This window comes from Artemia sp. Qi Xiang Cuo, chromosome 1 (genome assembly GCF_049724085.1).
Source record: "Artemia sp. Qi Xiang Cuo chromosome 1, ASM4972408v1, whole genome shotgun sequence".
Classification (NCBI taxonomy): domain Eukaryota; kingdom Metazoa; phylum Arthropoda; class Branchiopoda; order Anostraca; family Artemiidae; genus Artemia; species Artemia sp. Qi Xiang Cuo.
In genome coordinates, this window is record NC_142794.1 from 28,184,871 (window position 1) to 28,211,717 (window position 26,847).

A 26,847-nucleotide genomic window follows, 5' to 3' on the forward strand; every position below is an offset into this window, starting at 1 on the left:
TGAGTTTGACTCGGTTATCTATTGTAATTTCTGTTCGTTTTGGGTTTCATTTATTTATCGATGCTGATTTGTGGTAGTTTCACGCTTGGTAGATTATTTGATTTTATTTTTGAACATTTTTTTTGCTTAATGAATCTCTTCACTTTTCTTTGAAAGGCCTGTTGCATGGGGAAAGTTTTTTTGAATTACTATTATCTCGTCCGGTGTTTACATAGTCTTTTCAGATTAGTAATAACATCGCTGTGAGTCTTTCCGTTTTTTAAGAATCAGTAGTTTTACCTACTTTTTGTATGCTGGAGAGAAATTTTCAGCAATTTTTAACAACACACACCCTTTTATAAATCTGGACACAAATAGTAGTGTTTAATTTAGTTTCATACCTCCTTTAGTCAGAGGCAAAGCTATAGCGTTGCCTATAGTAAATACCATATGGTTCCAATGTTTTATTAGTATTTTTTTTCCCCAGAGGCACTTCATATGGAAGGGGTCGTCATAGAAACTTCAAAGGGAGCTCATTCGATTGGAAATCGAGAGTTCTAGTGCCCTTTTTAATAGTCGAAAGCGAATGGAAGGCAACTAGCCCCCCCCCCCCACGCCCATCATTCCCCGAAACACATCCAATCAAAATTTTGAGATAGACATTTTGTTCAGCGTATTTTATTTCCTGATAGAAAATATGTTTTTGAAGAGGACACTCCCCCGCAACCCTCAGGACAAGGGTTTTAAGTTGTGCCCTGGGGTAATATAAGGTTTTTTATAGACAGCCTTGTCGTAGAAACTTCAAAAAAGGCTGATTCGATTGGAAATTCAAAGGGCTAGTGCCCTTTTTAATAGTCAAAAGTGATTGGAGGGCAACTAACCCCCCTCTCACGCCCACCCTTTCCCCAAACACATCCAATCAAAATTTTAATATAGCCATTTTATTAAACGTAGTTTTAAGTTCTGGAGATTAGGTCTTTGAGGATGACACATCCCCCACAGCCCTCAGGGCAAGGGTTTTAAGTTATGCCCTGGGGGCATATAAGGTTTTGTAAAGACAACGTTGTCGTAGAAACTTTGGAAAGGGATCATTCGATTCGAAATTTAAATGGCTAGTTCCCTTTTTAATAGTCGAAAGTGATTTTAAGGCTGACACCCCTTCCACGCCCACCATTTCCCCAAACACATCCAATCAAAATTTTGATATAGCCATTTTGTTCAACGTAGTTGAAAGTTCTGTAAATTTTATGTTTTAGCAGGACAGTCTCCCTACAGTCTTCAGGGACAAGGGTTATAAGTTATGCCCTGGCGGCATATATGGTTTTTATGGAAGGAATACTCGTATACTTCAGAGAGGGCTCATTTGATTGGAAATTGAAAGTTCTAGTTCCCTTGTTAAGCGTCAAAAGATATTGGAGGGTAACCAGCTTCCCCCCTCAAACCCATTTTCCCAAATGAGTCCAATAAAAATTTAAGATAGCGATTTTGTTAAAAATAGTTCAAAGATCATATAACAAAATTTTCAGTGTCGACACAAGCGCCCAGGGCCCAGGGGCAGGCGTTTTAAGTAATGCTCTGGGAGCACATATGGGTCTTATGGAAGGGATGCTCTTATTAACTTCAAAGAGGGCTCATTTGATTGGAAATTGAAATTTCTAGTTTCCTTTTAAGAGTCAAAAGATATTGAAGGGGACCTAGCACCCCCCCCCCTCCACGCCTTTCTTTCCTCAAACCCATACGAGAAAAACTTTGAGATAGCTTTTTTTGAAATAGCTCATAGACTATATAACGAAAACTCCGGGGTCGACACAGCCCCCCAGGGCCCAAGGATAGGCATCTTAACCTACAACTCAGTATAATATATTGTTTTTATGAGAGCAAGACTCGTAAAATCTTCAGATATGGCTCATCTGGTCGGAGAATGAAATCCCTAGTGCAGTTTTTTAGAGTCACAAGAGATTGGAGGGCAACTAGCCCCCCCACGTCCATTCTCCCCAAATGCATCCAATAAAAATTTGAGATAGCCATTAAGTTAAAAAATTGCTCAAAAATCAGATAACAAAAATTCAGGTGTCGTCGAAACCCCCCAGGGACCGGGGGTAGGAGTTGTAAGTTATGCCCTGGGGCATATATTGTTCGTATGAAAAGGATGCTCGTATAAAATTCAGAGAGGGCTCATTTGATTGGCAAAAGGCGGAAATAGGAAATAGGCAAATAGGATTGGGGATAGGCGTTGCAAGTGTTGTCCTGGGGGCGTATATGGTTCTTATGAAAGAGATGCTCGTATGAACTTCAGAGAGGGCTCATTTGATTGGAAATTGAAAATTCTGGTTCAATTTTTAAGAGTCAAAAGATATTAGAGGGCAACTAGCCCCCCCCCCCCCATACACCCTTTCTTCCCCAAGCCAATCTGATAAAAATTTATAAAAGCCATTTCATTAAAAAATATTTCAAAGGTCAGATAAGAAAATTTCCTGTGTCGACGCAAACCCCCGGGCCTGGAGGCAGGCGTTACGAGTAATTCTCTAGGGGCATATACCGTTCTTATAGAAGGGATGCTCGTATGAACTTTGGAGAGGGCTCATTTGATTGAAAATTTAAAGTTCTTGTTCACTTTTTAAGATTCGAAAAAGATCCGAGGGCAACTAGCCCCTCCCCCCTCCTCCACGGGGGAGAGGGGATATAAGCTATATAGAGGGTCAAACTTGAGTTCTATAAGCTATAGAGCGTCACACTTGAACCTCTTAAGGGTATAACTTAATCCCTAGCTACTAATCCCTTAATACCTTGAAAACTTAGTTGAAAATCTAATAGCTAAGCCCCAGTGTTGGATGAAGATGACGAACATTTAACCGTTCCAGCATAGAGGTCTTATCAAGCGTGCACACCTGAAGCCATAGTTGTAGCTGATGAATATTTCTTTTTAAAAAATTTTTACCAGACCAACTAATAATTAAACTAATAAAAATAGATCCATTATTCAATGACAATAAAAATTAAATCAGGTATAGATACTGCAGAAAGAAAACTAGGAGTACTGCTCTTGATTCCTCACAACATTTGTTCAAGACATGAAAAACATTTCTCGTTGACGTACAGACTATGAAAATCTATAGATCTCCTTCCCATCCCCACGGCAGAAGTCAAATCCACCTGTATTTATAAGAGACATAGCTGGGGCAATCATTATTGGTTTTGACTAAGCTTGTTTGATATTTGGCAACCATTTGTAGCGTACGTCTAGCTTATTGGGATAATGGTCCTCCCTGAAATTCCATAAGAGGTATTCTCGGGTCCAGGATTCTATCTCTTACCTCCCACCAATTTTTGTTAATAAATTAACAACTTATTCTCGTCTTGAAAACAAAAGAAGACCCTCTCCGTGGAGGACTAGGGTTAATAGAGACCTCCAAAGACACAACTGCAACTCTTACTCTGTCTTTTCACAAAGTTTGGTTGAGATTTGACAACCCTTCCTAATGAATGCCTTGATGAAAATACGTGGAGGACTCTTTCCATCAGCTAAGTTTCGGTCGTGTGCGGAAATCAATCAGTCAGAAGTAGTGCAGTAATTGTTACTTTCTGCTAGATTCATTTTTGGCGACCCTTCTAGTAGATGTCATGACGACAAGAATTATTTCTTATTAGGTTTTGTTGAGATTTGGTTAATCCGTCTCGCAGATCCCAATAAAAAGAACTCAGACATCCTCGTTTGCCTTCTCCTACAGTCGTAAGATTTTGAATAGATATCTGGAAATTCTTGATGATAAGAATTTTGGAACCTCTTTCCTCAAAAAGGTTGGTTCGAAAACAAGATGTGCAATTACAGGGATCGGCCGCAACGATGCTCCCAAAAAAAAATGACTTTAGTTCTTTCACAACTAAAAGAAAGTGACAAAAAGTGACTACCAAGAGCTACTCAAAGCACAAGCATATGAACTACATACGTCTCAGTTGCTACCTAATGATCATCATCGCCCTCTAAAAGCCAGTGAGGTTACGGAAAAGAAGACTAGAAGTCTTATTTTATTTCCATTAATTTATTTGCTCATACAAAAGGAGAAGTTTAATTAAAGCACAACTTAAATTAAGGTACAAGGAACAAACAACCTTAGTAAAGAGGAACTTTTGAACGTTTACGAACAGGAAGAAACCGTACTATTAGCGTTCATGAGTAAGTGTAACAAATCAATGGTAGAATTACATTTAATATAAATAGCGTCATCATTTCTTAGGTTTTTTTGAAAGGCGATCGATCAATTCTGATTTACTCTTCAAAACAAGTACTTCCACAGATTCAGCATCAGCTTTCCTTTCTATTTCTTTGGAACGAGCTTTCAGTGCTGCTTCCAACAAGCTTTGAGCAAGGCCACTGTTCAAAAAGTTCTTCACTTCTGCTGCCTTCTTCAGACGTTCTCCTGCTTCTTTCAGAAGAGTATCACTGATTTCTTTCTTCTGTTTAGCCATCTCTTTTTTCGTAAGTTTTCTAACTCTAGCTCCGCTATTTTCTGCTTCCTCTGGACGAGGTCCTGAACTGGCAATTCAGCATCTTCCTTTTCAGCTTCAAGCTTTTTTTTCCAATTCCTCCTGTTTTCATCCAATAAGGCAAAGTCCATAGCTAGCTTTAGCTGATCAAGCCAAACACAGCAGCTACTCTGTGATCAGCAAAAGCTCGGGTTTGTTCTCTAAGTTCCGCAGAGCATCAGCAACAAAAGCTTTAGCGTTTAGGGTTCGCTCCTCAGTACGGGGCTTACATGCTAGTCATCAATTGAGCTGAACGAGAAAATCCTCGCTCCCCGTCTGCACTTCTAAGGTAGAGCGAAAGAGCTGCTCTAATTATTCGACCCAAGGCCTGATATTTCACACCACCACCTGGTATCTTCAGTTCTAGGATCTTTTCCCAATAAATATCAATTCATGTATTGTTCATGGGTGGTGACACAGGGTCGAACTGTAATAATAACCATTCTCCCTGGACTTTCTCTATGTTCGTAACATAAGGAAGTTCTCTTGCGACGTAGAGAACATCACTGCAAACCATCGGCTGGGAATCTAGCTTGGGAAGGTTGAAGCAGCTAAGGCTTCGGAAAAACTTGTTGTTTATACAGCATTTGGCCAACAAATACTCTACAGCAGCTTTTACGTTCTTCCTAACTCTTAGAAAAAAAAAATATCTTTCTGAGTCACCTGTGTAGAAGCAAGAGCTGCCAGGATCCGCTTATTACCCAAAAGTTGCTCTAGATGTACTATTGCAGCACAGTAAACGCTTTCCCCCACGGCGAGATGATGGTTGACATTATCAGCACGTAGAATCTGTCCGAGAAGAACTGTGCATAAGCAAAGCAACTCAAAATTCAGCACATGAATGAACGACTCTTGTCGTTGAAACACTGCAGTGAATACAGTGAAGGTATTTGCAGAACTAAAAACAAATTCGATTTCAGCTTTCATTGTTAGTTTTTTTAGCCAACTGACAATTCTCAGATGCTTCGTATATGAAATTAAGTGCTTTAAGCTCTTTTTCCTCGGCACGAATTCCAGAAAATATTCAATCAGAGCAGGTCATTGCTCGACCTAAAGGTTTGCAGCTTTTCCTGTGGTAAGCCACCTAGTGGTGATCTGATTTAGGAACTTATATGTCGCAAAGCCTTAAAATTTAGCTGACACTAGCTAAAATTGTCACAACGAGCAGACTATCTTCTGAAGAAATTGTAAACACCAATTATCATATCAGAGCATTCCTTCCCGAGTTCCTACAGTCCTTTTTGGAACGTATTATGCACTGCATGGTTGTTGCAGGTACCGATATTTAAAAGACCTTTTGAATACCACTGTTTCTTTTCCAAGTCAACAATTGACCAAACTCTCTTATTGAATGCTGGGCCATCGCTGACAGGCATCAACAGCCTATCAAGTGGAAGTCCTTTATTTTCTATACGTTGAAGGAGCTTCTTGCCCAGATCCTCACTAGTAGCATGTCCCAGATAATATGTTCTACGATGCCGAGTAATAACCAGTTTTTGCTCCTTCGGCCAGCACCGAACCTTTATTTGAAGCTCTTTTACCCCAGCATTGTTTGTGTTCTCATCCTGTTCCAGTACAAATTCAGACATCTGGATGTCTTCAACCAAAATGTCCTTAAAATAGGAACAAATTGACTCTACCAACAAGTACGTCATTTTTTGGCATTTAACCATCACACGATGATGTAGGTAAAAAACTGGCTGTGGTTTTCCAGACCTATATTATTTCTGCCTTTGAAGCCACATCTCTCTCGCAGAACATCTCAAGCTTCTTCTCTGGTACAGAATTTCCAGCTTGTGACTTGTTTTTGGTTGAAGTTGATCCAATAAGTATGAGTTGACGCGGGTTTATTACAGTAGACGCTTTCATCTTATGTTCCTTTTTGGCGCCATGTTGAAGAAGAGCTTGAAACCCTTTTTGGCAGCTGAGTGTCTTTTTGAATATTTGGCAGTAAAATGAACTGTCACTATCACTACTCTTGGCACACCACTCTTGCACTAAGCGTCCAGTCCCGTCTTCCCTACGAAACCAATTTTTCAAAAATTTCGTCTTACCCATCACTCAAAATGACCTGAAAAAAGATGAGATGCTAGAATGGATTTAGAAAACCTTCTCACAAGCTCATATATTTGCAAAAAAGTATAAATTCATAAAGCTACTGAAAGATGCTTATTCCTTCTTACATTTTGGCGTCCCCTAGACTTATGGGTCTTAATTTGTACCCTCTACAGGCAACAGCCAAAAACAAAAAGAGAAGCAAATACTGGAAACATAACTAAAGAATCTCGGCCAAAGTGTCCATCTTCTAAGCAGACTTATTGGGTGGATGCTCGGGAAAGGGAGACCGACGAGCAGCTATGAGATGATTATTTATCAAGAGTGAACTTACCTTTTATAGGAACTTGAATGTCCAACTTTCCGTTAGTTCACTAAATTGCCGAAAAAAGCTTAAAACATGAACAAAAAAAGTAACTTTAGTTACAAATTTAGTGAAAAAGTGACAAACAGTGACAAGTATTAAAAAAGTGAAAAAAAAGTGAAAAAAGTGAACGCGGCTGATCCCTACAATTAAGATAACAGACTTTAAAAACACTAAAATTGTTTAACTCTCAAGATGCCTCCCTGAAAGAACTGGTAATATCAAGAGAAAAACTTAGGGCCTCCTTTTGCTTCTCATCTAGAAGGTTTGAATCGATTCAGTACCTCCAAAAGGCACAACTAGGACACATACTCTTTATTCTCAGTTTTTCTTTATTTTTTTTTGGTTTTTGCTTTAAATCGGACAAAAAACAGGTAAGTTACATTTAAGTTCCGGTATATCTAATCTCTCCACCTTTTTTCTTTTTTTCTATTTCTCCATTCCCCACTAAAAATAGATCGGGTCTAAATATCCAAAAGGAATAGTTAGAGCATTAGCCAAGATTGGGACATGCCTTCTGAAGGATTGAACAATGAAAATATCAGAACAGGGATTTAGGTTCCCATTCCTATTCTCCTGAGATGGGTTGATCAGATAGAGGATCGATCGGATCCTAAAATCCTAAAGGCATAGTTATGACACTAGCTCAAAAACCTAAGCTCCTCAAATTTGCTCAAAAACCTTTTAGGTTAAATCGAGTCATAATCTTTGAAAGTCACAACCAGCACACTGGCTCTTACGTCCTGAGAGGTTTGATCAGCTTTTCCATTTCATTCTGGTAGATTTCTTGATGATAAAAATTTAGAGACACCCTTTCCTATGTTGCTGCACTTAGGTAATTATTTCCACGATGTCAAACTAAGATACAACTTCTTACATCGTAAAAAATTCCTTTGATATTCAAAATCCTCTTCAAGTGGTTTTTATTTACAGAAAAGACCTTGGCCGTTACCTCTCCTCTCTCAATAGAGACCATATTGGGTTATGATCCCAAAAGAGAGAAACAGGACTCTAGCTACAGCTTCATATTTAGTTTGGCTGATATTTAAGTCCCTTCAAGTAAATTTCCTGAGAGCAAGAATCTAGGGAGTCCTTCCTCCTGGCAAAGATCAAATTTTGTCTCGGCCTACAAAAGACATAAAAACAACCTTGGGTCATATTACCTGTTAATTTTAAGTACAGTCAATTCACCTCACAGCAGGGCTTGCTACAATCTAAATTTGAGGCAAATACTTATTTAAATACAACATAATTTGTAAATTTAAAAAAAATAAAAATTTACAAAACAGCAAAATATCGAAATTCAGGATTTCATAAGAGAATATTTTCAGGATATCTGGAAAAGGTCCAGGATTTTGATCTCAGGTTTTCGAAGAGACAATTCTACGTTCTACACGAGTAAAAAATTATGCGATTCCTAATCTGTTTACACTCAAATCTATGCCAGTTTCGCTGTGCATCTTGTTTACACTATTTGGTAGCCTAGAAAAAAATCTTTGTTGCTAGAAGTTACCATAAAGGTTGCAAACTCAATTATATTTTTGTTTTGTTTCACGACCACTATACCAAAAAGATTTTGACCATTCAACGTACCTCTTAACTAAAAAAGAAAAAGTGCTACTCAGTAACCTCAAATAAAACTACGAAGAAGTAGTTTTGCCCCATAATAAAACTAATCTTCTCCTAAATTTCTCCTAAATAGATGGCACTGGCCATTTTATAATTAGGAAGAGACAGAATTACGTTTTTAGACTTGAAAACTAGACTAAAAACCTAGGTTTTGGCTTTAAAGTAGTATTTATTTCAGATAGCTCTAGAAATTCAGTTCAACAATGAATGGCTTGCAAGCATTAAGGCACGAATTCTAGAAATATTTTATCAAACAGTTCGTGTTAACGAACTGTAAATAATGAGTGATCCGGCTCAATGGTAACCGAAACTCTAAAAAACGGAAATTTTGATGCCAATAGATACATCAAAAGATTCAGGTTTTAATTTTGATATCAAATATATAAGTTTCATTAAGTTTAATTATACCCATCAAAAGTTACGTGCCTGAGAAAATTTTGCTGATTTTCGAAAAAAGGGGGAAAGACCCTCTAAAAGCTATAGAACCTTAATGAAAATCACACCATCATATTCAGCGTATCAGAGAACCCTACTGTAGAGGTTTTAAGGTCCTATCTAAAAAAATGTGGAATTTTGCATTTTTTGCCAGAAGAAAGATCACGGATGTGTGTGTATTTGTTTTTTTTTCTTCTTTTCCCCAGGGCTGATCGTATTGACCCAGTCGTCCTAGAATATCGTGGGAGGGCTCATGGAACGGAAATTAAAAGTTATAGTGCCCTTTTTAAGTGACCAAAAAAAATGGAGGGCAACTAGGCCCCCTCCCCCGCTCTTTTTTCCCAAAGTCACCCGATCAAAATTTTGAGATAGCCATTTTGTTCAGCATGGTCGAAAATATGACAAAAATGTCTTTTAGGATGACTTTATCCCCCAAAGTCCCCAGGGGGAGGGCTGAAAGTTATGAACTTTACTCAATGTTAACATATAGTGTTGGTTATTGGGAAGTATACAGACTTTTTCAGAGGAGATTTTTTCTGGTAGGTGGGGGAAGGAGAGGGTCGGGGGCTATATGGAAGGATCTTTCCATGAAGGAAGTTTTCATGGGGGAAGGGACATTGCTATGAAGGGGGCGCCGGATTTCCCAGCATTATTAAAGAAAAAGATCAGGAATTAAATAAAAAAAACAAGTTTTTCAACTGATCAACTGATTGTGATTAAGAGGTCATTTTTAAAGAACTGGAAAAAAAATTCGAACTATAGTTTAAAGAGCAGGGTATTGACTAGGGGGCGAACCCCCTAATATACATGTTAAAAATTTATGAATATAGAAGTTCGTTACGTAAGTTAATTCTAAGTTACGTATATTTATTCCAAATAAAAACGTTCGTAAATAAAATTAAACAAGTTTCGAGAAAGCCATTTAACCAAATACAATATGCAAATTTTGTTTTAATTATTCATGTACGGTGAGCCAAAATCAAAACCTGCATTAATGCAAAAACGTTCAAAAACTAAATAAAAAAAACAAGTTTTTTAACTGAAAGTAAGGAACGACGTTAAAACTTAAAACGAACAGAAATTATTCCGTATATGAAGGGGCTGTCCCCTCCTCAACGCCTCGCTCTTTACGCTAAAGTTTGACTTTCTCACAACTCTATTTTTTTAAACAATAAAAAACTTTAGCGGAAAGAGTGAGGCGTTGAGGAGGGGACAGCCGCTATCATATACGAAATAATTTCTGTTCGTTTTAAGTTTTAACGTCGTTCCTTACTTTCAGTTAAAAAAATTTGTTTTTTTTATTTAATGTTTATAAGAGACACCACAGAATCTTACAGTTTAAGTAATAGGTCATACAATAGACATTTTAGTGTTTCTTAGAATAAATAAAATAAAAAGAAATATTGCCTTCTGATTTCTTCTTACTATATTATTATACCAAGATCAATCGTTGTTTTATTGCCAATCCAAATTGTCATTTTTTACCACCAACAATTGACGCATAAGCTTATTTTTTTTAGTTTTTCTATGTTCCTTGTAGTTCATACCTTATCCCACCAGTTTTAACGTCTAAAAAAATAGTTTATAGTAATTATTAATTACTAAAATGTAGGCAATCCGAATAAGTTATTATACCAACATATTCACATTCTAAATAGAGGTAACATTATTTGAATGGTCTTTTAATTGAACAATTTATTGAACCGATTTATATTTATTTTCACAGTTCGAATTCAGTTTTAACAAGAAGAGACTTTTTATCTTGAATGAAAGGTAGCCTTCCCTTCTTTTAAATGACTAAACTTTAAATTCATATTCAATTTTATTTTTTAAAATTTAAAGTAATATTCTATGTTTATTATTGGATATTTAATATTTAATTTAATATCCAATCTCGATAAATATCGAAAATTAGAGTTGTTCTTGGCTAAATTATCATCCTGTTCTGATTTCCATCTGTGTAAAGTCTACCAGAGTGCGAAATAATTTCATTTTATGTAATTACTATAGTCCGTTATTATTATCATTTTAACTACAATAATCATTATAATAGGCTTTACTTTATTCTTAAGTTTTCCCATAAATGCAATCCGGTTTCAAAATTGAATACCATCCAAATTTTAATGGCAAATTCTGTCTATAAAGCGGTTTGTTTAGGCTATAAAGTCTTAGATACGGTTCAAATCTTTCTTTCAATTTCCACTGTGATGCTTTCTCCGGTTGAAAGTTTCCAAAGAGTCTTAACATCCCAGAAAGCCGAAGTTTCCATTTTCTCGAGAATATTCTAGTATTTGTTTGTGTATCTTTTCTTTTCCTGTAGCCTACTGCGGCATTATGATTTTATTTTTCCGTTGTAGTTTTCCGTCGATGATGATGACAGAATTAAAAAACACACTGCTTGAGATCAAAATTGTTTTAAATGAGATGCAAATGACACTCTAGCCCTAAGAGGTTTTTTTTTTGGGGGGGGGGGAATTAACCTTAATCTTATTTGTGATAAGTCCATTTCATTTGAACTGTGTCTTTTTTAGTGACCTTTTGTGTTTCATTTATTTATTTATCATAAATTATATCCGTTCTAAGGTGATTTCTGTTTTTTAAAAGTTTGAACTATTAAATGAGAGTATTTTTGCTTGTTTTAATTTTGAAATTACTTATTTTCCTTGGAAAAATTTTGTTGCAACGTTTTTAAATCAATTTGAATATTTTTAAATTAATTTGAATATTTTTAAATCAATTTGAAATATTTTTATTATTGGCTAATTTCAGGAATATCTGCAAATTTTGGTTAGATTTTATTAAAGAACTAAAATGTTGTATTGGAACTCAAATTTTGTGAAGAATTTGAATATCCCGTCAAAATATTCAATCAGGCTGAAATTCTTCAGTCTTTAAGTAGTATTTAACATTATAAAAATTTGGGGTAATTGGCAAGGGGTTATTCATTCATATGAGTTTACACTCTAAATGTGTTTACTCACCTTACACTTTCAATGAATTCCTGGAATTCTCTTTTGATAGTTGCGGTATGGTACACTGATAGTTTCCTCAGACTTCTAAGGTCAATCTTAAGATCTCTTGTTCTTTTCTGAAGGACTCTTAATCGGCTATTCATCTCAATGGGATCAACAATTCCTGAAACGGAGAGTTTCCTAGAAACTAGCTTCAATTTAAATTGATTGCTTGAAATCACAACTGATTTTGATATAGCGCCGAAAAGTTCTATCAACTAGTGGTATCAAAAAGTAGTATCAACTAGTGCATTTAAACGTTTTGATTGAGCAACAGGAAATAATTCCAAGAGGACCGTTTTTTCCACTTTTAAACTATTTATTTGTAATACACTTTCAACAAATATTCGCAAAATTCAATAATTTACCAAAGGTGATCAAATAAAAAAGAACATAGCAGATTATATTAATCTAAAACTAAAATATTTAATCAAATGATTTTTCTGTTTACAAAATATAATATGTTCATGCAATGTTTATGCTAGGAGCATAAACATACCGATATTTTCATTGACATTAAGCCCTCTAACATTTAAACTCAAAGATTATATGCAATTAGCATTTTATTTACTGGAAATATAAGAGATTACCTTCTTATATTTCCGTCTTAATGGCTAATCGGAAAAGGGTTTATTTTATGGCCCAAAGTCGTCTAACTTCTTATTACCCGCTTTCTAGGGCCATAATAAGAGAAAGGTTGAAATGGCTTGAGCACGTTCTGTGGATGAAGGATGACAGACTGCGAAAGATTGTCTTTTTTGGCCAACTATTTAGGGCTGAACGGAAAGCAGGTCGTCTGCGGTTGGGGTGGGAGGATGTCGTAAAACAAGATTTAAGGGAAATATGAATTTCTTGGGAGGATGTAAAGAGGGAGGCTTTGAATGGATTGAGATGGAGGAAAAGCGTGCAGGCAGCTTGGTGCTGCAGTGAGCTGTTAGTAGTAGTAGTAGTTTCATTTATGTATATGTGTATGCATGTGTATACGAGTATGCATGTGTATATATATGTGTATGCTCGTATATGTATAGCTAATCTATCTATTATGGGTCGCCTCCCAATAGTAGCATAATATTTTCAGGCATGAATATATAATTAGTCGGAAGTAATAGGCTCGAGATTGTCTGGGCAGGATTTCTACTCTTGTTGATAGAAGAGCATCTCCAAGTGCTGGAAACCTTGTTCTGACCAACATGGGCCCAGGATTGCACAAAGCCTCCATTCATACTGGAGTTCCCAGGGACTTCTAGATGTCCGGTTCTAAGCTGGCTTAAGCGCTTTGGGGTAGACTTTAGAAGGTGTGCTGGCCCCCATCCTGCACTGGTATCCGAGACTATTGCTTTTCTTGAGGCCAAAATAATTTCCATGGAGTTTCAAAAACTCATATCCCACGGATTGGAAGCATGAAATTAGGGGATATAAAATTTATCTACTCAGGCAAAAAGGATGAGGTACATAGGGATAATGATAATAAGGAAGCTGCTAAGTCTTGTTTAGGCTGGGAAGGTATTAATAATAGAATACCCCTGTAGAACCAGCTGACGGAGAAAGTAGTGACTCAGATAAATTGTATTTACAGTTACAGGAGCAAATAAACAGGGTTCCCAGATAGAAACATACTGTTGTTATTAAAATATTTTAACGCCCAGATTGGTAGAGATAGATGATATCCTAGCCTAGGTAAATTTCGCGCAGGATAAGAAAACAGTAATGGCTACAGACTGCTGAAATTTTGTAGGTATAACAATCTATTTATAACAAATAAAGTATTTGGTTATAAAATTTCGAAATTTCGGAAATTTCGGAAGGGTAACTACCTCCCGATAAGTTATCTCAAGGAGGAGAATTTGAGAGAAACTTTCCAGGAGCAGTTGAATTCTAAAGAAGAAAATGGATGAAATAACTTTAGGAAAACAATTTATGAAGTTGCTGATGGTGCCTTCTAAAAAGAAAAAGCTAGGAACGCAGCTAGGAATATTAGTGAAATATCTTTATGTTCAATTGGGAGGAGAAGGGGCTTCTACAAGAATTATTTGAGTGATAGATCATATGAATACAAGAGGAATGTAAAGAAAGTGGAGAAAGCATTAAAATATGAACTAAGGAGGTGTGAAGAGGAAACCTTGGATGAAATGGCCGTCGATCTGGAAGATGCAACTAGACGGCATAATGGTAAAATATTGTACTTGCATGTTAATAAATTGAGAGGGAGTAGTCAGTCTGGACTTAAGGAACGGGAACAATATTAGTGATAAGGAAAGAGATAAAAAGAAATGGGCAGAACATTTTGATAATGTGCTAAGCCAAGATAGAGTTACAAAGAAAAATGAAAATGTTTGTGATACCTTGGATGTGAAGGAAGATGTGTTTTGTGAGGAAGAAATAGCGACAGAACTGAAAGGACTAAAAGATAATAAGGCCCCAGGTTCTGACAATGTGGTAAATGAATGTCTATACTACGGTAGTTCTGAGGTTAGAAGTAAGTTACCGAAGATTATGAATAAGATTTTTGAACAAGTACCTAGCGATTTTAGGAAAACTCTAATTAAACCACTATATAAGAAAGGCGATAAGAGTGAGCGTGGTGATTATCGAGGCATTAGCCTGGTCTCTGTAAGTAGCAAATTATTTGTAATATGGTACTTTTTAGACTGACAAATGCTGTAGACAATGTTACAATAGAAGAACAGTGCGGTATTACAAAGGGTAGAGAATGTGTCAACCAAATTTTCACCCTTAGGCTAATAATACAGAAGTGCCTGAGTTATCAAACACCTTTAGTCCTCAGTTTTATACAGTTTTATTACAGAATCTTAAAGCACAGCAAAACTTAATGGTAAATAGCAGTGGGTTGAGAAGGTGGCTGCCCCCCTCAGAATAATTTATGTTCGCTTCAAGTTTTTTTGCCACTCTTTACTTTCTTTTGAAGGTATTTTTTTGTTCTTTTAATCAGGCCAGGACCAGATATTCCACACTTGTCACTTTGTATCAAGATTTAGTTTTGTTATTTTAAGTAGAAAAAAAAACAAGAGGAAAACACTTTCAGTAAATATGAGGTTGAATAAAATATATCTCTAATGCTTATTGTTTATGTCTAGACACCAGTGTTGCTGCTAGGGTCAAGTTAAATAAAAAAAAACAAGTTTTTTAACTGAAAGTAAGGAGCGAAATTAAAACTTAAAACAAACAGAAATTATTCCGTATATGAAAGGGGCTGTCCCCTCCTAAACTCCTCGCTCTTTACGCTTAAGTTTTTTATTGTTTTGAAAAATAAAGATGTGAGACAGAGTCGAACTTTAGCGTAAAGAGCGAGGCGTTAAGGAGGGTACATCCCTTTTCATATATGGAATAATTTTTGTTCGTTTTAAGTTTTAATGTCGCTTTATACTTTCAGTTAAAAAGAACTTGTTTTTTTATTTAATTTTTGAACGCTTTTGAATTAATTCAGCTTTGATTTTGGCTCATAGTACATGAATAATTAAAATGAAATTTGCATATTAATTTTACTTTTTTTTGGCTAAATGACTTTCTCGAAATTTTGTTCTGACGTAACTTACGAATTAACTTACGCAACGAACTTCTATGTTCGTGTATTCTTATTACGTGTATAAAGGGGTTCGCCTCCTAGTCAATACCTCGCCCTTTACGCTAAAGTTCAAATTTTTTTCCGATTGTTTAAGAATGACCCCTTAATCACAAAGGCGATTAATTAGAATAAATAGCTCTGATGAAAGTACAAAAAAAACTTAAGCGTAAAGACCAAGGTAATGACAAGGAGGCGAACCCAATCATATACGTAATAATTTTTGTTCGTTTTAAATTTTGATGTTGCTCCTTACTTTCAGTTGATTTTTTTTCTTATTTAATTTCTTATCTTTTTTATAAATAATACTGGGAAATCCTACGTTCCCTCATTGCAATGTCCCTTCACCCATGAAAACTTCCTCCTCGGAAATATCCTCCGACGTAACCCCCGACAGTCCCCTGCCCCAACTACAAGAAAAAATCTCCCCAGAAAACTTCTGCATACTTCCCAATAACCAATACTACATGCAAATATTGGGCGAAGTTCATAACTTGCAGACCTACCCTTGGGGACTGTGGGGGATTAAGTCATCCTCAAAGACATAGTTGTTGTATTTTTCGACCATGTTGAACAAATTGGCAATCTAAAAAATTTTGATCGGGTGACTTTGGGAAAAATGAGCGTGGGAGGGGGCCTAGTTTCCCTTCATTTTTTTGTCATTTAAAAAGGGCACTAGAACTTTTAATTTCCGTTCGAGTGAGTCTTCCCGTGATATTCTAGGACCACTTGTTCGATACGATCACACCTGGAAAAAAAACACGCATGCGTGATCTTTCTTACAAAATTACAGATTTATATATTAAAATATAATTTACAGATTTTGTATATTAAAATTTACAAAATGACAGATTTTTGCAGATAGGAGCTTGAAACTTCTATAGTAGGGTTCTCTAATACGCATCTGAATCTGATGGTGTGACTTTCATTAAAGCTCTATGACTTCTAGGGGTTGTTTCACACTGAATCTGATGGCGTGACTTTCATTAAATTTATATGACTCTTAGGGGTTGTTTCCCCCTTTTTCGGGAAATAAGACAAAGTTTCTCAGGCGTGTAACGTTTGATGCGTAAGACTACACTTGATGGAACTTATATATTTGAAATCAACATAAAAATGTGATTCTTTTGATTTGTCTATTGGTTCTTTAAATTCCGTTTTTAGAGTTTCGGTTACTATTGAGCCGGGTCGCTCCTTACTTACAGTTCGTTACTACCACCTGTGTGGTAATTACACTTGAAGAAAGGCAATTTAACATTAGTATGTGTTTCTAATAAAGTGGGAATTATCAGTTTTATAAGCAATTACACTATTCGAAAAGAACATCCCTAAGCAAGGCCATATACAGGGCGGTTACTGGGTTTGAACCCTTCACCCCCCCCACCTTGAATTTTTGTCCAGATTGCAGAAAATGCATAGAAACAAATTTAATGTGTTTTGCATTTTTTTTTTTTATTAGCCCGCACCCAAAAATAATAACTCCTATCGCATAAAAACCGTGGATACTGCCTTAGGCTATCCCTAAAATTTCCGTAAATTTTCAAGGGTGATGGATCTGATTTTTTCAAGTTTTTCTTCTTTTTCTCGCTTTCTAGTACTGATTAGTTACTTTAATTGGTTGCTTCGGTTTGTTACTTTGGATTGGTTACTTTAATTGGTAACTTTAATTGGTTACTTTGGTTGGTTACTTTGGATTGGTTACTGCAATAAGTAATTTTAATTTGCAACTTTAATTGGTTACTTGGGTTGGTTATTTTGGATTGGTTATTTCAATTGGTTACTTTGGTTGTTTACTTTGGATTGGTTACTTTAATTGGTAACTTTAATTGGTAAGTTTAATTGGCTATTTTGAATTGGTTACTTTAATTGGTTACTTCGGTGTGCTAATTTGGATTGGTTACTTTAATTTTTATCTTTAATTTGTAACTTTAATTGGTTACTTTGGCGGGTTATTTAGGATTGGTTACTTCAATTGGTTACTTTGGTTAGTTACCTTGGATTGGTTACTTTAATTGCTTAGTTTAATGGTTACTTTAATTTTACCCTAAACCGTTTGACTGCGATTTGACTACAGGCTAAGCTTTAATACTTACAGCGTATCAAGCAGTTCATGGTAACGAACGGTACGTAAGGAGCGACCCGGCTCAATAGTAACCGAAGCTCTAAAAGATGGAATTTTGAGACCAATATATATATATATATATATATATATATATATATATATATATATATATATATATATATATATATATATATATATATATATATATATATATATATATATATATATATATATATATATATATATATATATATATATATATATATATATATATATAAGTAGAAAGGACCCTAGTACTCGTGACGGGCACCCCTGCTGCCATCTAAAATTTAGTTTAATGCTGACGGGGCACCATATTTGGGCATAGAGTCCCTAGGGAGAACACCTGTGCTGTCAGTCCCAATCCCACACCAAATATGGGCATGGAATCCCCAGGGAGAATGATTGCGTAATCGATTGGGAAATGGATTTCCGAGAACTTGATTGCATAATCGATTGGGAATTTTATTGATCTAGGACTCATGACGGGGTTCCATTTATGGACATTGAATACTGAACGAACACAATGCTATCATCTACAATTGACTCTAACATCGAACTGGACTCCATTTATTCATGGTTTATTCATATCTGATGGATAATGTCAAGGTCGATTTATTTGTTGTTGTTGTTGTTTGGCCAAGTGTAACGACACTGGGAATGATTTACATAATCGCTAGGGGAATGTATTGATCTATGGGAACTAAATTTCCAAGGTCAATTTATTTGTTGTTGTTTGTCCAAGTGCGCGCTAGGGGCGAATGTTAAGATCCAGGAATAGGAAACAGGATCACGTGTAGCCTGCTAAACCAATCAGAGACTCTGTTACATCTCCTTCTAGACCAATCAGAGGCTCGCTTACATATGGTTTCCTTATTACATAACAATTCACCCTTGGGATTTCGTATATAACGGACATGCATTGTGATTAAATTATCAGAGTATTGTAAGACAATGGATAGAACACCTGAAATTATTGATGAGCTTGAAGCTTTGGCAACCTCAATTTACCATGTAAGTTCTGTTTTAGTACATTTTCATTTTTTATTTTCAAAATAAAATTATTTTCCTTGGTCACCCTCCAGTATATTTAGATAACCCCCCCCCCTCCCACTATAATACAAACTCCTCCACCATGCTATCTTTATACTCGCTAGAAAATATAAAATATGTTCTTTTTACCATATAAACCCCCCTCAACCCCCCCCCACTGTTTTACAACGATAATTCTTGCAATAGAAATAATTCTCTTTTTCGATAATTTCTTGCTTTTCTGTATTGCGATCTAGTGTCCACTGACTTCTGTCAATTCTTAGGCATTATGCCGCTATGTTTTGACAAAAAGCTCTCCGCGCAAGCTTATAATTAGTTTTGTCATCCCCTTTTCCTGTGTATTTACGATTGCGGCTTAGCCAAAGGGATTGTTTTTCTCCGTCAAATTAAAATGGTTTCAGACAATTGCAATAATTAAGCGCAAGCCTACGCAACCTGTATTTGGAGGAGTGAAACGGGTTATTTTCAAATTAAGGTCTAACAATATATTTAGGTCATTGCTGAAAAGGGGGGTAGGGGGACATGCCTCAATTCTATCACCATCATTGTAAAGTGAAAAAACAAAACTGTTTCTTCGCGTTAGGGCAGTAAGAGGACCGGGGATTTCTAAGAAAAAAGATAGCTTTATTATGTGTAGTGCATAGATACCATTTACATCCAAAATTGTAATTTAGGCCTATAACCTGCTAGGCTAACAATCTTTTTCTATTTTAAAAGCCTATAGACGGGAAACATTTAAAAACAATTCTCAGCAAGGTAAAAATAGGGGTATTTCTAGCAAATTTTACATTTTGCTTTGCTTTTGGCTTAGGGGGAGGGGGCTTCTTAGTGATAAATGCTTTCTACACAAAATTATGGCTAGGGGGGATACTAATTTTCCTTCTTTAAAACAGGGAGAAATTATTTCCATACTAAATGTTTTCTTCTTTTAAGGACAATTGTGAATAATGTATTGTCCCCCCTCCATCCAAGAGAGCGAGAAAGGACGAGGCAGCCCCTATACAGTCTGGGCAAAAACCAAAGAGAGAATGGGCGGCTTCTCATAATAAAGCGATTCCCGCCGTCTCATCGGTGCAAGCCCGTGACATCAATGGCTCGACTGCACAAGTCCGTGCCTTCACTGGCCCTGCTGCACAAGCCGCAGCCCAATCTTCACTAGAACGTAACGCCGTCGGCCCATCCGCTCTCCATAGACCTTCAAGAGCTGCCCCGCCAACACAAGGTCAGGAGGTACAGCATGCTTCGCCTGGGCCTTCGGGCACTCAAATACTGCCGAAATTTGCAAATGTGAGCATTTTTTTTACCTAACTTATAGAAATATCTAAACATAGTCATTTTTAATCTCGCAGTAAAAGTGTGTGTTTCTCAGAGATACTAAAATATTAACCCCCCGCCCCCACCATTGTTTTAAATTTGTCTGCTCCCCCCTCCCTGAGAGATATCTAAATATAATGAAATTTTTTTTTTTTGCTTTGTCAAACCACTCTTTTTTTTCTTTCTAATATTTCCTATTTTCACTGTTCCCCCACTGTAGGTCATAAACTGTTGCTATCTCTCATAATAATATTTTTAGCTAATTTCTAGTTTACTGTTAGAGAACCTTTTTATCTCAAAATGCCGTTTTTCACTAGAATATTATAGTTTTAAGGGGCCTTCCAACAATCGATTCATTTCATCACAGTAAAAGTGTGTCAGAGATATTAAAGGACATTGTTCCCCCTTTTAAATCAGGTCAATTATCGAATACATTCAGTCTTCTGAATTCTCGTAGTTAATCCAAAAATGGCACTATATTTCGATAATAGTTACTCATAGAAAATTCTTTACGTTATAAACTGCTTTTTATTTAAACACAATTTTCTATGAGGAAACGGATAGGCTATCAAGTAAAGACCGCGGTTTTTTTCAAAGCTGATTAGTTTCTACCTTTTCTTCCATCTTTTAGGACTTTTCTTTTGGCTTTTTTTTCAACACAGTAAAATTATGTCATAGATTTTAAAAGATGTTTCGCCCCCACCCCACTCAATTTGAAGGACAGAGATTATACCATTTATCTCTTGTACATAGGGATTCTAATTTGCGTAATATTGTTGACAACTTTCAACCTTACACCTTCCGAATATGTTGAGCAGACATTCGATAAAAGTTAATAGTCTCCATTTAATTTTATTTTCTTGAATATCTCGTAAATAACAGACGAGATTACAATAATTAAGCTCATGAGTTCACAACCCGTAAGGAAGTAGAGAAACGACTTATTTCCAAAATTATGATCGAACAATATTTTTTTAGGACATTATGTAAAAGGGGGGGAGGGGATATGCCTCAATTATATCACCATCATTGTAAAGTGAAAAAAACAAAACTGTTTCTTCACGTGAAAAGTATGGGGCTGGAATCTCTAAGAAAAAGATAGCTTTTTGCGCCGCGGGGCCCGAGAAGCATGGCGGTCACTATGGCGGCCGGGAAGCGCTGTGGGGCCCAGGTAGGGAAGCGCCGCGGGCCGGGAAGCGCTGCAGTGGCCCGCTGGGCCGGGGCGGGTCGGAGGGCAGCCGCTGGACCGCTCGGAGGGGGGCATTAAATAGTGGAAATTGAGGGAGGGAGTTGTTTGAACAAAATCAAATTGCCTTCTATGTAATTTTTTAAAATGTATTAAGCTGGAACTTTCAGAATATATAGAGTAGGGAATTAAATGCTACTAAGCACATTTTAAATAATAATTCAATTTAAAAACAGTAGGGGTGATTTAGACACATTGAAAATAAGCTATTTTTCATTTATAGGTTGCATTGGTCCCATACTCGCAATCTCCCCCCTGCTTGTCAGTTGGTGAAGGAGAGGACGCACCTGTGGAGCTCCCCAACAATTCAACATGGGACGGTATCATTAAATTCCAGATAATATTGATAAGTTTATAGGTGATTTTTTAAATGTTGATTATAGCGCAGTTGAGCAGGGGGACTTACCTTTGCTGAGTCCAAACACATTACAGCTTTTGGATGATTTTACCCGGGAATTAACAGGGAATCCTCCTCCTCTTCTAGCCCCCGATACCCTACTTCCACTTCAATTGAATGAAGTGGCTTCCCATAGCACTATTATTGAACAATGTGGAGGGGGTGTTGATAATATTCAAGAGGGGGAGGGGGAGGGGTAATGTCCAATTTAAGACTTTTCCCGAATGTCAGTTATCAAATACAATTTTAAAGGCAATAGTTATCTAGACTGCGACTTTTGGTGACCCATTTAATTCGTTTTTTTGTGGTAATTTTGTGTTTGACCCCATAGAAATTGTGCATGACTATGTAGATAGAATTCGTGCACTGCTGGAAGACCAAATTCAATTATGGGGAGGGGGAGGGATTAAATTAAGGTTTCAATTGTTTTAAAGGTGTTCTATTTAAATGAGGGAAAAAGTGAAGCTTACCACCATTATATACACTCCGAGATGCGTTTGATCTATCCAAATTTAGAAAATTTTGAGGGTGTTTTTTGCGAGTGGATAGGTCATATTATTACGCATCTCGAGAATTACAACAAAAATGGGAGCGGCTCTGTAGTTCTTTATGTTGAAAATTTAAGTGTTAATATTTGTAAATTTAAGAAAGATTTTATTTTAAGAGGGGGTGGTGGTATACAGTTTTAAAATATAATCCTGATCTAGAAGGATGTAAAGGTGTCCAGCGGATCTGTTTTTAAACAGGTTAAAATGTTTCAAGTACGCTTTCCTCATATCAGCATTCGAGTCTCTAGCACGTGACGCTACCAAGACGAATTTAGATCACTGGGCTGTACATGGGAAGGAAGGGTCTATTTTTCCAATTTTAGATTTTTCGTGTTTAGATGGAAAATACCCAGTAACGCTAAGATCTAATGATATTTTTGAAAGTGCCAATACACATTTAAATATGGGCGTTACTGTCGCTCGGTTTGAAACTGAATTTTAAGATTGGGTCCGTTTAAAAAAGAAGGGGGTGGTTTTCACAGTAAGGGACCCGTCGATTGAATTTTTCAAACACTGGGGTTGGTTGTTGTACACATCACCATCAAGTGACCTTGCCAATTCAATCGGCCATTTCAGCCCAATTACAAACATCAGTAGATTTCGGGAGGAGGGACAGAAAAGGGGGGTATGTTTCTATTGTCCGACATGCCTGTCTCGATTTTGGACAGAATTAAAGCTGCAAAATCATATGAGGCACTGTAGACGGCATGGCTACCAGACAGTTGAAACGGTTTCAGGGGATAGGGCCATTTTACGCTTCAAAAATTTTCAAATCACCCTCCTCCAGTGTAACAAACTATCTGGACTGTGAAGATAAGCTGGTGGAAGTGAACGATCCTCAATTTTCAAATCGAATTAAAGAACATCAAGTTCTCGCAGTGTCCTATGCCCATGCGCAAAGAGACAATTCTAACACCATGCGGTTTTTAGGAATAGTAGAAACATTGGAAGAGAGAGTGCATGATCAAGGCACTGACTAAATTAATTGGCACAGCTAATGGTGCTATTTCTCGTTTGAGAAATACACATTATCCGATGGTGTTGTCTGCAGAGGATCGTCTCGCGATTAAAAATCAAAAAATATGTTGGGTTTGTAAGGGGAGTTTGAAGAGGGGGATAAAGGGACTAAAGGGAAAAGATGGGGGAGGGGAAAGTCAGAGACCACAATCACTTGTGGCAGGAAATATCCTCTGGTGGTAGTTATTTTAGAGGGGTAGTGAATCAATCGTGTAACTTAAATTTTAGCCAGCAGTTTCTTATCCCAGTTTTTATTCACAATGCAAATTATGATTTAAAATTTATTTTACCGACACTGGCACGTATGCACAGGGAGGGAGGGGGAGTAGATAGTCCATGGGTAAATAATTCATTTACCTATAACATTATTCCCAAATCGGCCGAGAAGTTGTTGCTTCTCGAGCTGAAATGGCAGGTAGTAAATAATGTTCTGGCAACTATTACTGTTCTGGCGCTCGCTTAAGTGAGGTGAAGCTACCTCCAATTGAAGCTTTTTACAATTCACTCACCAACAGTGAATGCACAGCCGTGGACTATAAGTTTGCCAAGAAGGTGTGGGCTAATGGGAATTGTAAAAATGGGTGGGAATATTGTAGACTGTACTTGGCCAGTGATGTTTTAACTCTATTAGATATAGTCTGTAAGAACACAGACAAAATCTATTCAGAGTTCGGGTTAGATATAGGATATTATTTTTCCACACCACATTTGGTGATGGATTTGATTTTAAAAATTAGTAGGGAGGAAATAGGCCTAATCACCGACGTAGATCAGCACCTTTTTGTAGAGCGTTCAATGAAGGGAGGGTATTTATTTCATGGGGATCGCGTCTTGTCAACCGATCCGAGCGGACAAAACAGCACCGGTGCAAAGTCAAATGCAGTGTTATTGGAAATGAACTCATTGTACCCCTCGGCAATGTCACTACTCTTTGCCGTGTGATAACTATCAATGGCTTGATAATCCTTGTGAGTTCCCCGACATTACCACCGTTGAGGACAATGGGCCACAAGGATGGTTCTTTGAAATTGACGGGCATATTCCACTGGCGCTTCACGACTCAGTCAGAGATTTTGTTTTTCCCCGTATCAATTGACCCGTGAGCAGGGACTCACTGAGCCCCTACAATTGATCATTGGTCGAGGATATGGGGATGCACTGGACCCCCTCTAAGCAAAAACTGATTGCTGATTTGGACCCTAAGGAGAATATCGTTGTTCACCATGTGCTTCTGCACTGGATGGTGAACAATGGTTTCAAGATCACCAAAATACATAGGGTCCTGCAGTTCAATCAGAAACCATATTTAAAGACGTTTATCGACACTTTTGTCGATAAAAGATCTAGGGCAAACTCCAGGGTAGAGAAGAAAATGTACAAACTCATTCTAAATTCAGCCTTGGGTTAAATTTGTGAAAGTGTACGTAACAGATCTCACAGCGACGCCGTGACTGACCCTTTAGAGTGTGCACGAATTATTGCCAACCCTAATTTTACATCGTTCACGAGCATAGAGGCTGGCATGGTTCTTCTACACAGGAAAAAGCGAAATGTAGTACTGAACAAGAATATAGCAGGAGGTAGTTCAGTACTAGAAATTTACAAAAAGCTCATGTTGTCGTTTTTTCACAATGTGTGCAAGGTGCAGTGGCCACGGGTGGGGGAGGTTCAAGTTTACTATGGGGATACAGATTCTTTGCTGTTAAAGGTAAAAACCGAGGATTTATTGGGTGATTTAGAAAAGGGGGAACACATCAGCTCGCGGATGGATTTCACCAACTGGAATCCATCCCTCTACCCCGAGTTGGTGAAACATCAAGCCCCCAACCAACTACTAATGTTAAAATCAGAGACGGGGAGGGATTTGATATCCAGGGGGGTGTTCCCGGGTCCTAAGGTTTATTGCGTTGAAGCTCATAATGGGGATGAAAAGCAGGCGTGTAAAGGGGTGACTATACATTTTGTAGAGAGCAATTTCAACATGAGCGTGTACAGAGACTGTGTAGAAAGTAGCCTAGTGCCGAGAGCACAAGTGCTTGCAATTCGCTCTCTACAGTATAAAAATTATACTGTAAGAGTGGGAAAAAAAATGCAATGTCGTGTATATCTGACAAAGTCTATGTGCTCGAGAATGGTGTAAGTGTGCTGCCACATGGCCACTACCGTATTTCAGACCGAGTTGAATGCATAGACTATCGCAATCAACTTAGTCTGGATAAATTAACCTAACCAACTAACCAACTTACTCAACCAATAAGCTTTCATAAATTAATTAACCCAATCTAACCACCTTAACCCAACCTAACCGGCAGCAGTGACGACAACTATTGTATACAGTTTTTTCCAGTGCGACCCCGGGGAGTGGGGGGTCCCGCCCGCGGCTGGCCTTCGCACCAACGACCCTGGGGGGGACCCCACTTTTAAATTCATAATGTTCAACTGTGCTATCAATTTTTAAGTGTTTTTTTGTTGTTTTCAAGTGCTGTTGTTGTACAGAAAAGTGTGCTACTCTACTAATGTACATAGTGTTCTTGTTGGACAAAAAAAAGTGTTTTTTAAAGACAATAAGTCTTGCTCTTGTTCGTGTTCATGTATAAAAGTGTTTTTTTTTATGTTGTACATAAAGTTTAATTTTTATCGTTGTCAGGTTCATATTGAACAAATAGAGTTTTCATGTTGCAAATAAATGACCATGAAATATTGTTGTTCTTGTTGAACAAAAAGAGTTTTCATGTTGCAAATAAATGACCATGAAATATTGTTTTTTTGTTGTTAACGACGTACTAGATAGATCAATGGGAAAATTATTACTACTACTACTTATTCATTGGACACGTACGATTTACGTTTAGCAGTAGTCTAACTGTTGTCAACAGCAGCAGCAGCATGTTTCAATTTAAAACACCCGTAAGTTATTTTCTATGTGGTTTATCAATGTCTGGAGAAACAACCCTTTTAACTAAGATAATTGAAAATTGTCAGTAAATGTATGTGGAAAAACCAAAAAAAATTTACTATTGCTATAATATTTGGGAGGAGTCCTACGATCAAATAAAAGCTATTGCCACAACCATACCAATACAATTCATACGGGGACTTGATATTTTCAGTAGCATTGAATCGAAATCGTGGCAGATTATTGATGATTTGGCTGAATCCATTGAACAGTTCTCACATAAAATACTACAACTGTTCCCTGTTCACTCCCACCATGAACATATTTCCATAACCCTAGTTCTACACAATCTGTTTCATCAGAGAAAACGCATATGAACCCTTGCTTCGAATTCAACTATCTATATTATACATCGATTTGTTCGTGATTGTCTGTCGCTAATAATTCTCAATAACCAGATATACCTCGGCACCCCAAAATTTCTGTTGTCAGCGTACACTCAATCGACTAATAAACCTTACGGTTACATTTTGTTGGATCTTAATCAGAGCACGCCCGAGGATCTACGTGTAGTCACCGACATTTTCGAGAAAGAAATTACAGTATATCTTCCGGTGAACATTAGCAAAGGCTATTAGTTGGCGTTATGACACTGAAGAAACAACACGAACAACGGCATTTATTTTCCATTTTAGGCA

The 26,847-nt window shown here is 37.1% G+C and overlaps 1 protein-coding gene across 1 annotated transcript in view; it reads right to left on the bottom strand.

Moving 5' to 3' along the window:
- LOC148956173 (coiled-coil domain-containing protein AGAP005037) overlaps positions 1-26,847 on the bottom strand; it is a 398,884-nt gene that overhangs the window by 130,878 nt on the left and 241,159 nt on the right. The window contains exon 7 of the mRNA XM_089089607.1: positions 11,968-12,121. Within this exon, the coding sequence (XP_088945733.1) occupies positions 11,968-12,121 (154 nt within the window). The remainder of the gene's footprint in view (positions 1-11,967; positions 12,122-26,847) is intronic.